General features: G+C 42.8%; 2 protein-coding genes across 2 annotated transcripts; one reads left to right on the forward strand and one right to left on the reverse strand.

Annotated features, from left to right (window-relative positions):
- The first annotated feature begins 3,815 nt into the window (after positions 1 to 3,815).
- gnb3a (guanine nucleotide binding protein (G protein), beta polypeptide 3a) lies at positions 3,816 to 7,396 on the forward strand. Its single transcript, XM_084557163.1, has 9 exons — positions 3,816 to 3,994; positions 4,084 to 4,204; positions 4,390 to 4,535; positions 4,800 to 4,863; positions 5,215 to 5,377; positions 5,466 to 5,532; positions 5,618 to 5,819; positions 5,906 to 6,122; positions 6,236 to 7,396. Exons 2-9 carry the CDS (start codon positions 4,148 to 4,150, stop codon positions 6,340 to 6,342), a joined length of 1,023 nt encoding a protein of 340 aa, XP_084413289.1. The 5' UTR covers positions 3,816 to 3,994; positions 4,084 to 4,147; the 3' UTR covers positions 6,343 to 7,396.
- Positions 7,397 to 7,991: 595 nt separating this feature from the next.
- On the reverse strand, positions 7,992 to 10,564 carry cdca3 (cell division cycle associated 3). The gene is made up of 6 exons (XM_084557290.1): positions 10,472 to 10,564; positions 9,835 to 9,995; positions 9,626 to 9,746; positions 8,666 to 9,538; positions 8,518 to 8,585; positions 7,992 to 8,409 (listed from the first exon to the last, which is right to left on the reverse strand). The coding sequence occupies exons 2-6, from the start codon at positions 9,964 to 9,966 to the stop codon at positions 8,317 to 8,319; spliced, it is 1,287 nt and encodes a 428-aa protein (XP_084413416.1). The 5' UTR covers positions 9,967 to 9,995; positions 10,472 to 10,564; the 3' UTR covers positions 7,992 to 8,316.
- Between the last annotated feature and the right edge of the window lie 2,548 nt (positions 10,565 to 13,112).

Raw genomic sequence — 13,112 nt, forward strand, 5'->3', positions numbered from 1 at the left:
TCAATGCAAAAACTTCACTGAGAATCTTTTCTTTAAGCAGCTGGGATTCGATGAAAAGCAGGTCAAACACGCCAGTGATAAAGGTGTTTCAGTATCTTGCTTCAGCAGCGAATTCAAGGAACTATTCCCAGGCCTTTTGGGTGAAAGGTGGTCACTGCGCTCACCTTCTGCCTGAAAGTGCTATCTCATAATAGTGAGTGCACGTTGTGCTGTTTCATAACTAATACAGGTGATTTATTTTGTTAGATAATGTGCAGCAGCTGTGGAGTGCACGCTCCCTAACAGGCAAGGGTGAAATTTAAAAGTGGAACCTTGAAGTTGTGGGGTTTGTTTTGTACTAAAGGACCCCCAGAACAGAATTTGCGCTCACCACGGGGGTATTTAGGGCAGTTAGAGGCTTTAAAAGAGCCACGGGGTCTCAGACGAGACATTAGATCCAAATTTGCAAAAGGAGAGAGAAACCTGCTCTGACTGTCAGAGCAAAGAGGGCAGCTACCGTAGATGAAAGGTTGTTCTGTTTGCGTAGTAGAAACGAACCAGGGATATTTCTCTCTGTTCCAGTCTGATCTCTGCTCTGCCAATCTCCCTCTCAGCCCGTTAACTTTCTAATATTAGCTTCACCTCAGGTTTACAAAACACGAACCCTCCTGCCAGTCATAGATCTTTTAAAGACTACCTCCGCACCATAAAAAGCCATGTTCTCAGGTCCTCTATTTATCCTCATTCCCCTCCCCTCCACGATTTCCATCTCTTAGTTTTTTGATTCAGATTCACCCCGGCTCATGTCTGGTGACCCCACAGCCACGCTCTGCACCTTGTTTGGTTCCCCCTAGTCTCTCTGCTCCCTTTCTGTCTCTATTACCGCCACCCCCCTCTCTCTCTGTCCATCCCAGGGTTTATCCCCTCATCACTGATCTCCCTTCATCCCACCAATCCTCATCTCCTTCCTCATAGGAGCAGTGGAGAGAGTGAGTGACGGAGGAATATCACACAGTGTCTGATACCAAAACTGAATGAGCGGAGGGAGTGTAGTAAGAGGCAGACTGAACTTATGACAACGACCCAAGAGAGAGCGCTGGAGTAAGAGTGATTAAAGATCTACCCAAACACCTTGAGAGGAGTCTACTGTTGGTGAGTGGACAGTCATTTGCTGTGGTTAAATTATACTTTCTGGTTTTGTGCCTGTGCAGTTGGGTCATGCTGCTCAGGATCCAATTCAAAGGGTCAGATGAAAGTATGTTCAAGGCTGAAATTACAATAATCGTATTTTATAATTTGGTTAAACCTCACGTATGTTTTGTCTGGATGACACTCTCAGAAACAAATAATTAATCCAAGTTGATCATTATAAAAAAGAGTTTATTCATCATGTTAAAAGCCAGAGAGAAATGTCTGAATGCTGTTAACATACATTGAATGCCCTTATTTGCGTTTCATCTTTTGTTTATTGCACACACAACAGAGGGATTTACATGGGATCAGCATACAAATGCTGGTTTTATTGTATGCCCCGATAATCTGAGTAAAAAAGAAAAAAAACTAATTCCTTTTGTTGTCTGATTCTTAATGCTATCAGACATAATCTGCATGATCAAACTGAAAAGAGTCAAAGCACCGACTTTTAAGAACAGAGAAAACTGCCTGGTCTCACAGGCTAGACTTACGCAACATGGATAAGGGTCTTCTGTTACTATATATTCTATTCTGATATCGCTTTTTGTGATGCAGGTCACTTTCAGGAACGTCTTTAATTAAGTTAATGTGTTGAAGAATGGCTGTTTTTGTCTGACAAAGAAAAAGTACATTTTTTCCATTGACATAAAAAAAGAAATCAGTCCAGATCAATGATTTGCAGTCTTTTTCACATTAATGTGAGAATGACTCCTCTCAGGTGGAAGAGCGGGTTACCCACTAAGTTAAGGGTTGGTGGTTTGATTCCGCATCCCTCCACATGTTGAAGTGTTCTTGGGCAAAACACTGAATGCAAAATTGCTTCCGATGGCAGGCGAGCACCTTGCATGTCACCTCTATCATGATAAAAGTGTGTGTGTCAGTGGAAAACATTATAGTGCATATATAAGTGCATTAACCATAAAATAATGTAAAATGTTTTTATAGTCTGAAGTATGTCATCTCACACACGTGTTGACATATTTCCTATAGTATGTTATTTTATCGTTACTGGCTCTGACAAATATAAAGTAGCTATAAGATGGCAAATAAGGGCCTCATGTTAAACAGCAAACAGACGCCATATTGAAACTTTTCTTTTTGCAAGTCGAAGCAACAATGCAAGATTTTGAGTTGGTTACCACCTCTCAGCTGAAAGAAAAGATGCAAAGTATAGAGAACCAGAGTTCATAGGCTCAGTATAACCCATCACCAGCTCACACTTTCTCTCCCTCTTTCTCTCTTTCCATTCCACCCCCTCCATCTGCCCCCTCCCTCCCTCAGTCTCATCCCACTATCTGCTGCCCCATCCCTTTCTCCATCTCTTATCCAGATGCAAAGAGCAGTCAGTAATCGGATGAGAGCAGATTTGATTCAAAAGGCTTCCCTTAAAATCTCAGCCAGTAGGATTTAAAACTCACTCTCCTGCCTCACCTCTTACCCTCCACCCCCTTAACTCCCTCCCCCCCCCCCCCCCCCACCTCCCTCTGCCTCCTCCTCTAGCTGGCTGTGTTAATGCACTTCGCCATCCAGCAACCACTAGCAGTCATTTAATCACGTGGAACAATGGCAAGGTCCTAGGGACAGAGCAGCAAAAGGATAATAATACAACTAAAAGACTCAAGCATTAATTACAACACTCATTATTGAAACAGTTTCCACATCTGGAAAAACAAAGGCCTAAAATCCCCTGTTACCAAATACGGGGACAGTGTAGCCTTCAACCGTTTAAGGAAACATGTACTGCAGCTAGAGGGGTGAGCCATAAATCAACTCTTTAATTTAACTGTGACACACTTCAGGACATCATTCATACATTTTACGTTACAGATTGAGCCCAGTTACCAACAATTAAATCAGATCTATCTCTTTTACAGAGTGACTCTCTCCTTCACTCCCCTCCTCTCCTACTTCAAACAAATTAGAGGCAAATCTACTTGGTCATGTGTTTTGACAGGGACACTCATTCAAATAGTGACAGAGAGGGAGAGATTGCTGAAGGAAAACATACAATTAAATCAACTGGTATACCGTGGTAGCAGTTTTCAAGGTAAGACAAAGGAAATAATGTGACAACTGTTTGCTTCTCAAGAAAATACTTTCTAGATATCTGCATTTGTGCAATAGAAAGAGGAAGGAAGAGGAAGTTTTTGTTTAGGCTGGTTGTATTGTGGTGCTTTACAGTGAAATGAGTGTCACGCTTTCCCACTTGACTCGCCACTTTGACTCTGCGTTGATTACATTTGTCACACTATACGAGTTTGGCCATTAGGTGATTGGTTCACTGCTAAACGTTGCTCATTTAATCATGTCATTACAAAATTCAAAAGCCATCAACATTAGTTGAGAGCTCACTGGAGTGTTAAATGGCACAGACTCCCCTATCAGGGCTGTGACTACTGTTACGAAGCGAGAGGCGACCGGCTGGGAGCTGATGCACTGATGACTTTGTTACAGGACATACTGGTTTGTGTGTACATTGTGGGTGAGGATGTGTGCTCCCAATAAGTGTCACATCGTCACAAGAACAAACTTTCACTGTTAATGTCATGCCTGAATATTCATACAGCCTTCCTGTGTTTCTGTGTGTGTGTGTGTGTGTGTGTGTGTGTGTGTGCAGGTGTGTGTAATCGCATGTAGGTGTGTCTGTGTGTCCGTTCCTACGTATTTACGAAAGTTTGCAAAGTAGACGAGGACCAGTTTGACTTGCAAAATAGCACTTACTTGGAGACTGGTTGCAGAGAGGATAACAAGTGTAGGTAGGTGCAGGTAAAACTCCCGCATGAAGTAAAAAGACTCGCTGTGCTGCAACTGGAACATAAAGGTACGAACCAGAACCTTGTTTTATGATTTCTTGGTAACTGAATTCTGACTTTGTTGCTTCCCTATCTCTCTTTTTCTTCTTCATTTCAGGATAACCAGCTGTCCTGACATCTCTCCTTGTTTCTACTGGTGACAGTGCCTAACAACCATCGTCATGGGTGAAATGGAGCAATTGCGAAAGGAGGCAGACAGTCTCAAAGATCAGATCACTGTCAGTATCATGTGTAGTTAATTAATATAACAATGTGACTATCTATAAGGCTTTGTGACTTTGATTCTCACTGTATTCTTAAAGCAATCTGAAATGTGTGTTGTTTTATTCAGCCCAGAACATCGATATATTATTCATGACTGCTGGTGGTGACCTGACCAGCTTTGTTTGTGTCTGCTCCACAGGCAGCTCGTAAGACCGTACATGACACCACACTGCAGGAGGCAGCAGTTGGGATCGCTGTGGTGGGGCGTGTCCAGTTGAAGACCAGGAAAACGCTAAGGGGTCACCTTGCCAAGATCTACGCCATGCACTGGGGCACTGACTCCAAGTAAATGCACAGCGTCTTCTTGACAAAACTGAGAGGACACCTGCTGTTTCATGTCGCAGCCAAGATGTGATAGGTTTCTAATAAATTGAGGACAAAATTTGAGTAAAGTTAGGGGGAGGAGAGCCAGTTTATGTGCAAGAGGAAATTCTGGATTTAAATTAGATTTGTTAGGAACACACACACTGCTTCAAACTGGATGATTTAACTGGAACATGGCGTACACCTGATGTTAAGCCGACACTTTTATTGTTTCTAATTCTCCAGGCTGTGTGTCAGTGCCTCTCAAGATGGAAAACTCATAGTGTGGGACAGCATCACAACCAACAAGGTAGGAAAGAAAAAAGGAGTGCCTTTTAATATTGTTTTAAAGCAGGTAGATATACATCATTGGAAGTTGTAAATTAGTTTTCCCGACTAACACAGTACATTCATATCAAGTTACTGTAAACCATTTAATGTTAATGACTCAGTAAACAAGTCTATTAAATGCCTGTGTCGTGTCTGTTTCATTTGGATTGTGTCATGTAATGTAATGTGTTCATGCGTGACTTCCGTCGCCCATAGACAAATACATCTCGAGGGCCTCAACATGTTTGCAGTACATTCAGATTCAGTGCTTTAAATTCATTTGACTTCAGACGTTGGGAGACAAGCGTACCTGTTTTCTGTGTGTACCCAGGTGAGTGCCATCCCCCTGAAGTCATCGTGGGTGATGACGTGTGCCTATGCACCTTCGGGAAACCTAGTGGCTTGTGGCGGCCTGGACAACATGTGCTCCATCTACAACCTCAAGGGCAAAGATGGGAACGTCAAGGTCATGCGTGAGCTGGCGGCACACACAGGTAGGACATTGGAAATGAAATCTCTGGCTGTCACTGATGTCCCCTTTTTTTTCCCCTAAACTGCATCATGACGTATTTCTTTTCCCAGGTTACCTGTCCTGCTGTCGCTTCCTCAGTGACAGTGAGATCATCACCAGCTCAGGCGACTGCACTTGGTAAGAACTTAGTATTAAAAACAAAAGGTATGTTTCAACTCTTTCCCTCTTTGTATTTAAAACTGAGACAAATATTATTTTCTAGCGTCCTATGGGACATTGAGACGGGAACCCAAAAGACTGTTTTTGCTGGACACCAAGGAGACTGCATGTCCTTGGCTGTGTCCCCAGACTTCAAGTTTTTCATCTCGGGGGCTTGTGACTACACAGCCAAGCTGTGGGACATCAGGGAGGGCGAGTGCAGACAGACCTTTGGAGGCCACGAGAGTGACATCAATGCCATTGGGGTAAGGATGGGGAGGATTTTAGTTCTGTGCAGAGCTCAGATTGTTGTTTCTGTTGTCTTCTTCTTAACCAGTTCTCTCTCTTCCAGTTCTTCCCCAATGGTAACGCGGTGATAACAGGATCAGATGATGCCACCTGTAAATTGTACGACCTGCGAGCCGATCAGGAGCTCATCACGTACCAGGACTCCAGCATCATGTGCGGGGTGACCTCTCTGGCCCCCTCCCTGTCCGGGCGCCTGATACTGGCTGGCTATGACGACTTCAATGTCAACATCTGGGACTCACTTAAATCTGAGAGAGTGGGTAAGTAAAGATGGAAAAGACTAAATGGACAAGACACTAAAATTAGCAGTTGATTCTGAAGCGTATAAACACCAGTGGTTTGCTCAGCTTACATCTTATATGCTGTTATTCAGGAGTGCTGGCTGGTCACGACAACCGGGTGAGCTGCATCGGAGTATCTTCAGATGGCATGGCGTGTTGCACAGGATCCTGGGACAGCTTCCTCAAGATATGGAACTGAGGCTGTTCCTCGCCAGCGGCCAGAAAGAAAGCAGTTAACATCTGCCTGGGGAAAAGCGAAGAAGATTAAAAAGAAATTGGAGTTTGAGGGAGGGATGAGGGACGAGGTGCCACATAGGGTGAGAAGAGGGTATTTCAATTGTGCCAAGTCCTATCTGAAGTTGTAGAGAAGCTGTAATGTGAAGATTTTCTCTTCTCTCTGTCACATTGCGCTAAAACCTTTCTTCTCACGTTATGGGGGAATTTGGGGGTCTCAGAAAATATCATTCCTGTCAATAGTTAATTATACTGTGGTTCACGTTGATAAAATATGCACATTTGTTGCTGCAAGATCACCCAATGAGAACAGTTGCCAAATGGAAACGGTAGCATACTGGATGAGATAGAGCTGAATACGTGTCAAGTCATAGAGTGTGTAGGGTCACACGAGCTCTACTAATATGCTGTGTTTTATATCGAAGCATCAGTTAAGTCATATGAATATGAGCATTTGAGTTATTGTTTCAGACTATTGTTTGTTCTTAGTTTTGGTAGATTCCCTAGATGCTTACATTTACTTTCTTTTCATTTTCTAATTTTAATTAAGGAGTTATAGTTTGCAGATGTCTACATTAGTGTTTGAGTTGTTTTGTATGTGATTGATGGACAATATTTACCAGGATTTTGGGTCTCACTATTTGGCCTAACCCCTCGGTAGCTAGACCTGAAAACCGCTTGGGATAAACGGCTGAACTGACAGATGGGATAATAAAATGGTTTTCGTGGTTCACTAAGCACTTACAAAAAAAAAAAGATGACCTATTTGTCTCAGGACAGGACTCTTTGTATGAGTGTTATTTGGATGATAACGGCTATTGTGTGCATATGAGCAGTACATCTGAATGTGTATATAACTGCTTAATTTTTCCTCTTCACGCTAACAGGTAAACTTGAAGGACAGTTTGTGTACATACAGAAAAAAATATCTCCAAGCTCTAACTAGAATTTGGACTGCCTCTTTTCCAACACTGGATACACACTGTGCAAAGTAAAGCAATAACTAATAAAACATGAAATTCTGCTTAACCCAAGTGTATAGTTTTAATTTCTGATATTCTGGCTTCTGTAATGTTTTATCAAGTCCCTATTTCTCGTCTCACTAGTTGTGGAGCAAGCCACAAAATATTACTTTTAAAAGAAATGCTCTGTACTTGCTTCTGGCTTATTCTGACGTGGTACAACACAGGTCCAAACAAATCAGATGTTGCACAGGTTTTAAACGGAGCTGCGTGCTACACTAAACCCAATTAGAAATTTTTTATCCGAGATGTGTTTTTAAGTTAATCTTCCAACCAAATTACAGTTAAAAAGCAACCCCTCGAGGAGTTCACGTGAGACGAGAACTGGGTGGCGACTGAGTAGGCAGTTTAAATATCTGAGAACGCCGCGTCAAGGTGTAAGCGGTCATGTGACTTCAATCCAAACAAGTTCAAACCTGTTGTAAAACAAACTGCCTCTAAGCTACGGACAGAGTAACAGCCTCCAAATATCATGCTGCAACTATAGGTTCACTCTAGGGTTTATTATAGTTGGTAAAAATGAAGCTGAGGAAGTGAAAACTGTCAAAGCCAGAAGTGACGTGGTTTAAATGACATGAAATGTGACGAGAAACACTGAGCGCCAAGCTTTATTTCTGCACAAACAGAACAAAAATGTTTACATACGAGGCATTTCAGAAAAAGAAAGGATTCTCAGAAAAGAAAAGCACAAGAAAAACAGCAAAGTGGTTTAAAACTCAATAAGAGTTAAAGCAGAATGATGGAGGCAAATAATTTTATTTATATTTACACAATTACAAAATGAGATAGAAAACTGCACTGTAGCAGTTCAAGTAATATATACACACACACACACACAAAACATGAAAAGTTCATGAAACCTGTACACATAAAAACATGTTTTAAGTATAAAAAGGCTGGACTATTACTGCAGCGCCTTATCTGTTCTCCTTATCCAGAGACACTGCCAGCACTCTGCGGTCCATCTGTCCAAGCCTCTGCCTGTCTGGGGTGGACACCTTTGGCTTCATCTGTGAAGTAAAGAAGAGAAACACATCACGTCGATGATTGATCAACTTGAGTTGGTACAGTCAGATATTACTTTATATGAGTAAATAACAAATGATCAGCATGCACACCTGAGAACGGTGGTCCCTGGGAGAGTTGGTTTCTTTAAGGATCTGCAGTGGGGAGCGACCTTCAGAACCTACAAAAGAGTTTCAAAAAACAAATTAAGCAACAAGATCATGTAATAAACAACCATCTCATAATGAACTTTGTACATACCTTTCTGCTTCAGTTTTCCAGACTGTCCCTTGTTTTCATTAGCTATGTTCTTAACAGCCACACGAACAGCAAGAGGCGAGGCGCTTCTTTTCCCACTCTGCGCCTGCACTCCTCTGGCTCTCACACCAGTGGCACCAAAGCCTTTTCCCAACCACTGTGGCTTGAACACTGCCTGACTGGGGCTCTTTGAGTCAAAGGTGGGGCAGCGGATCCCGGTGGAGACCTGTGGCTGCTGTGGGCTGGGAACACTTGGTGCCTCTGATGGAGAAGATCCTTTCGTCTCTTGTGGAAGTTTCTCAGCTTCCTGTGGCTGCACAGGGGAATCATCTACATCAGTGGTCAGGGAAGGCTCATCAGGAGACTTGACAGTGATAGAAGGAAGGGCATAAGAGTGATCCACAGCATCCTTGAGTGGCTCCACACTGGGCTCTGGGGATGCAGCACTATCACCGTGCACATCAGTAAAGATGTAGGATGCGGTTGCTCCCTCGTGGTAAGTTATCAGGCTCGTGCTCAGTCTCTTGTGAAGAGGAGACTCTCTTGCTTCTTCTGCCTCTTCCAGACTAATATCCTCGCTTTCAATCTCCACCTCCACCTGAGGTTCTTCAAGAAGAACAAAGGGGCTTGAGTCACCTGTGTTCTGCACAGGGAGCTGCACAGGAGTGGCCAGGAGGTTAGCATGCTCGGCTAGTGAGTCAACGTTGTAGGGCAGCAGTGGAGTCTGGAGGGACTCTGTGGAAGCCAACTCTTCACCTCTGAGGACCTCCTCCTCCACAGCATCACTAAAGCATTTCTTAGGGCCTTCAAGGGATTTACCCTCAGCCTCATTGTGGAAAAGCATACCCAGGCGACGAGCAAGGGACCCCACTGTAGCTGAAAGAACAAACGGAAAGTCATGCAACAAGTAATACTGAAAGTGAGAAAGGCCAAACTAAAAATTAATGTTGAGAAAACATTTACCTCTCATGACTTCCCTGACAGGGGTGCGGGTAATGCCAATGGAAGGTGAGCGGGGATCAGTGAATGCCAGAGGACACTCGCTTTTCACCTTAGCAGAAGTTTTGGACTCAACCCCGTCAACCTAAGACAGACATATGGTTATTTCGTTTCAGAGTACAGCATATCTCATGGTTAAAAAAAACAAACAAAAAAAAAAATAGATAACTTACCTGAATGGGTGTTCGATCAATGCCAGCTGAGGGAGAGCGTGGGTCTATCAGGTGACTGACTTGAGTCTTTTTGATGACTGGTTCTGGTTTTAACGCTGCAGACGCAGTCATCTTGCTCTCACTTGATCCCATGATGCTTTTTTTATTTTTAAAAGTATTGCCTGGGTCAAAAGGTAAATACAACAAAATACAGGTCAGTGTCATACGTAAGATATGCAAATAAAAACACAATACATAAGTCATGGTCATTTGTAAATAAAATTCACCAGTGCATTTCAATACAACAAAAAGCATGTTTGCCTGAGTCGCCTGTGTATTTCAGCACAGTCATACAAACACATGGTGAGACTCAAATACACTTAAATAACTAAACAACTCGTTTATCTTAAACACATATAGTATATTTACTGCAGTGTATATATCGTTTAAACTGAACAACAAGATTAGCTAGAAAGCTAAGAAGGTAGCTTAGCTAAAGTCAGGTCAGTTAGTTTCACTAACTTATTCTTAAAAACAATAAAGCGTACTAAATAATCATCAGTTCGCTTAAAAATCAAGCGAACTGATGATTATTTAGTACGTACAGACTTGGTTTATTTAAATTCTAATTAAAGTTGTGATATATTTCCTTGCTTACCTTAAAATGAGACAAAGTGTGTCGTTGATGCTTGTAGCTGAATCTGCTCTCACTTATTCCTCACTTGAGATAAACCTGAGAAACGAATGTCTGTTAAAACATTTAAATGGCAGGGTTGCGTGCCCGTTATTTTCGAATGAACCAATCGACGTGGGCTTCCTCCCAACCTCCTGGGCGCTGATTGGTTTAGAGGAGTAGCTTCCGGGAGTGGGCGGGCCGTTCCGCTGATAAGGCATTTGAACGTTTAAATAGAGTCTGCCTTGTTTTTCACATCTGGAGAAAAATTAAATGTTCCGTTCCGTTGGGAAATCTCACTGAAAACGTGACTGAAACACGCCCCGACCTACACGCCCCTATTTTTTTCTTAATTCGTACTAGATAAAGAAAATATCAGTAATGTTTTTAGATGCGTCACACAAAATAAAACACAAAAATACGGTAGGCTATATGTTTCTACCGTGTGTACAGTATGTGCATTTATACTATATATTGCTTGAAAACTTGAATATGCCAAAATTATATGTTGACAGTGTTTATCACCGTGTGTTGTGATCCCTTCCTGCCTATCACCTCTGCTCTCCCCCCTACTCCCACCCCCACTGAGAAGACCAGCCCTATGACTGTGACGCCTGGCCAGGTGAGAAGACAGCTGGAGAGAGTCAAACAAGGCAAGACAGCAGGCCCCGATCGTGTCAACCCCCGGGTCCTGAGGACTTGCGCTTCACAGCTGTCTGGTATCCTGCACTTCATCTTCAACCTGAGTCTGAAGCTGGAAAGGATACCGGTGCTGTGGAAAACATCCTGCATAGTGCCGGTGCCCAAGAAGCCCATCCCATCTGGCCTCAACGACTTCAGACCGGTTGCACTGACGTCACATGTCATGAAGGTCCTGGAGAGACTCGTCCTGGCTCAGCTGAGACCCCTGGTGACCCCTGTCTTGGACCCTCTTCAGTTTGCGTATCAGCCTCATGTTGGTGTGGATGATGCTGTCATCTACCTGCTGCACCGTGCTCACTCTCACCTGGATGGTGGAAAGGGCTCTGTGAGGATCATGTTCTTTGATTTCTCCAGTGCTTTTAACACCACTCAGCCCTTTCTGATGAGTGAGAAGCTGCTCAGGATGGGTGTCAGCTCTTCCATTGTTTCCTGGATTACTGATTACTTGTCTGACAGGCCCCAGTTTGTGCGGCTGGGGGGCTCCCTGTCTGATACTGTTGTCAGTAATGTGGGGGCACCACAGGGGACTGTCCTGTCTCCATTTCTGTTCACTCTCTACACCTCTGATTTACAGTACAGCTCTGGGTCCTGCCACCTGCAGAAGTTCTCTGATGACTCTGCAGTGGTTGGGTGTATTAGAGATGGACGGGAGGTGGAGTACAGGACACTGATCGCAGACTTTGTGGAGTGGTCCCAGACAAACCACCTACTCCTGAATGTGGACAAGACCAAGGAGCTGGTCATTGACTTCAGGAAGAAGAGGACACCAGTGGAGCCCATCTCCATCCAGGGTCTGGAGGTGGAAGTAGTGGACCATTATAAGTACCTGGGAGTCCACATGAACAGCAGACTGGACTGGAGGGACAACAGTGATGCTGTGTACAAGAAGGGACTGAGTAGACTCTACTTCCTGAGGAAACTTAGGTCTTTTAACGTGTGCAGCAAGTTGCTGGAGATGTTCTACCAGTCTGTTGTTGCGAGTGCCCTGTACTTTGCTGTGGTTTGTTGGGGGAGCAGCACCAGCAAAAAGGACATAAGTAGGATCGACAAATTGATCCGAAAGGCTGGTCATGTGATTGGCAGTAAGTTGGAGACGTTTGTCTCAGTGAGGGACAGGAGGACACTGGACAAACTGCTCTCCATCATGGACAATCCGTCACATCCACTACACCAGACAATAGAGGGGCAGCGGAGCTCATTCTCCAACAGACTGATCCAGCTCCGCTCCCACACTGAACGCTACAGGACTACTTTCATACCATTCTCTGTCCAGTTGTACAACAACTCACCTTTCTGTGACAGATAACTCATTGTTATTAATGTTAATGGATACTACTGCACCTTACACCTTACCCTGTATATATAATTTATATTTATATTCTTCCATTTCTTGTACATTTGTTCATATTCTAATATGATAATTTGTACATTTTGGCTTATACTATTTCTATTTTATGTTACTAGATCTTATTCTACTTATTTTTTATTTCTATTTTATTTAACTTAATCTTTTCTTTTTATCTGAGGTTCTTAAGAGTGTGTTTTTTATGACAACTAAGCTACTGTAACCAAGCAATTTCCCTTGTGGATCAATAAAGTTTATCTAAGTCTATCTAAGTCTAAGTCACCAATTAACAAACAACTGAAAACAAATACACTAGGTCAATATATTGAGTCAAATTAATTTTTGAATTTATTTATTTTTCATTTAAAATGTCCTCCCCAAAGTACAGCAGTACCTGGAAAGAGAATAAAGAAACAAAACATACAATTTAAAAGATTTTTTTTTAAATGAATGTGTTCCAATTATGAGTCACCAGCAATGAGCTAACTAAAAAGAATTAAAAAAAACCTTTATGAATAGGGTTTTCCAACTGTGAAATTGTTTCTGCCATCTGATCATGATTTTTTTATACTACTGGAG

This window comes from Chelon labrosus (genome assembly GCF_963514085.1).
Source record: "Chelon labrosus genome assembly, chromosome: 12".
Classification (NCBI taxonomy): domain Eukaryota; kingdom Metazoa; phylum Chordata; class Actinopteri; order Mugiliformes; family Mugilidae; genus Chelon; species Chelon labrosus.

What these genes read in the sequence shown, in the direction of transcription:
- cdca3 (XM_084557290.1), bottom strand. Translation starts at nt 9,966, where the DNA reads ATGGGATCAAGTGAGAGCAAGATGACTGCGTCTGCAGCGTTAAAACCA. An exon ending in TTGATCGAACACCCATTCAG is followed by an intron (nt 9,747 to 9,834) that starts GTAAGTTATCTA and finishes TGTCTGTCTTAG; the next exon opens with GTTGACGGGGTTGAGTCCAA. An exon ending in TGTCAGGGAAGTCATGAGAG is followed by an intron (nt 9,539 to 9,625) that starts GTAAATGTTTTC and finishes TTGTTCTTTCAG; the next exon opens with CTACAGTGGGGTCCCTTGCT.
- gnb3a (XM_084557163.1), top strand. Translation starts at nt 4,148, where the DNA reads ATGGGTGAAATGGAGCAATTGCGAAAGGAGGCAGACAGTCTCAAAGAT. An exon ending in GTCTCAAAGATCAGATCACT is followed by an intron (nt 4,205 to 4,389) that starts GTCAGTATCATG and finishes TCTGCTCCACAG; the next exon opens with GCAGCTCGTAAGACCGTACA. An exon ending in ACTTAAATCTGAGAGAGTGG is followed by an intron (nt 6,123 to 6,235) that starts GTAAGTAAAGAT and finishes GCTGTTATTCAG; the next exon opens with GAGTGCTGGCTGGTCACGAC.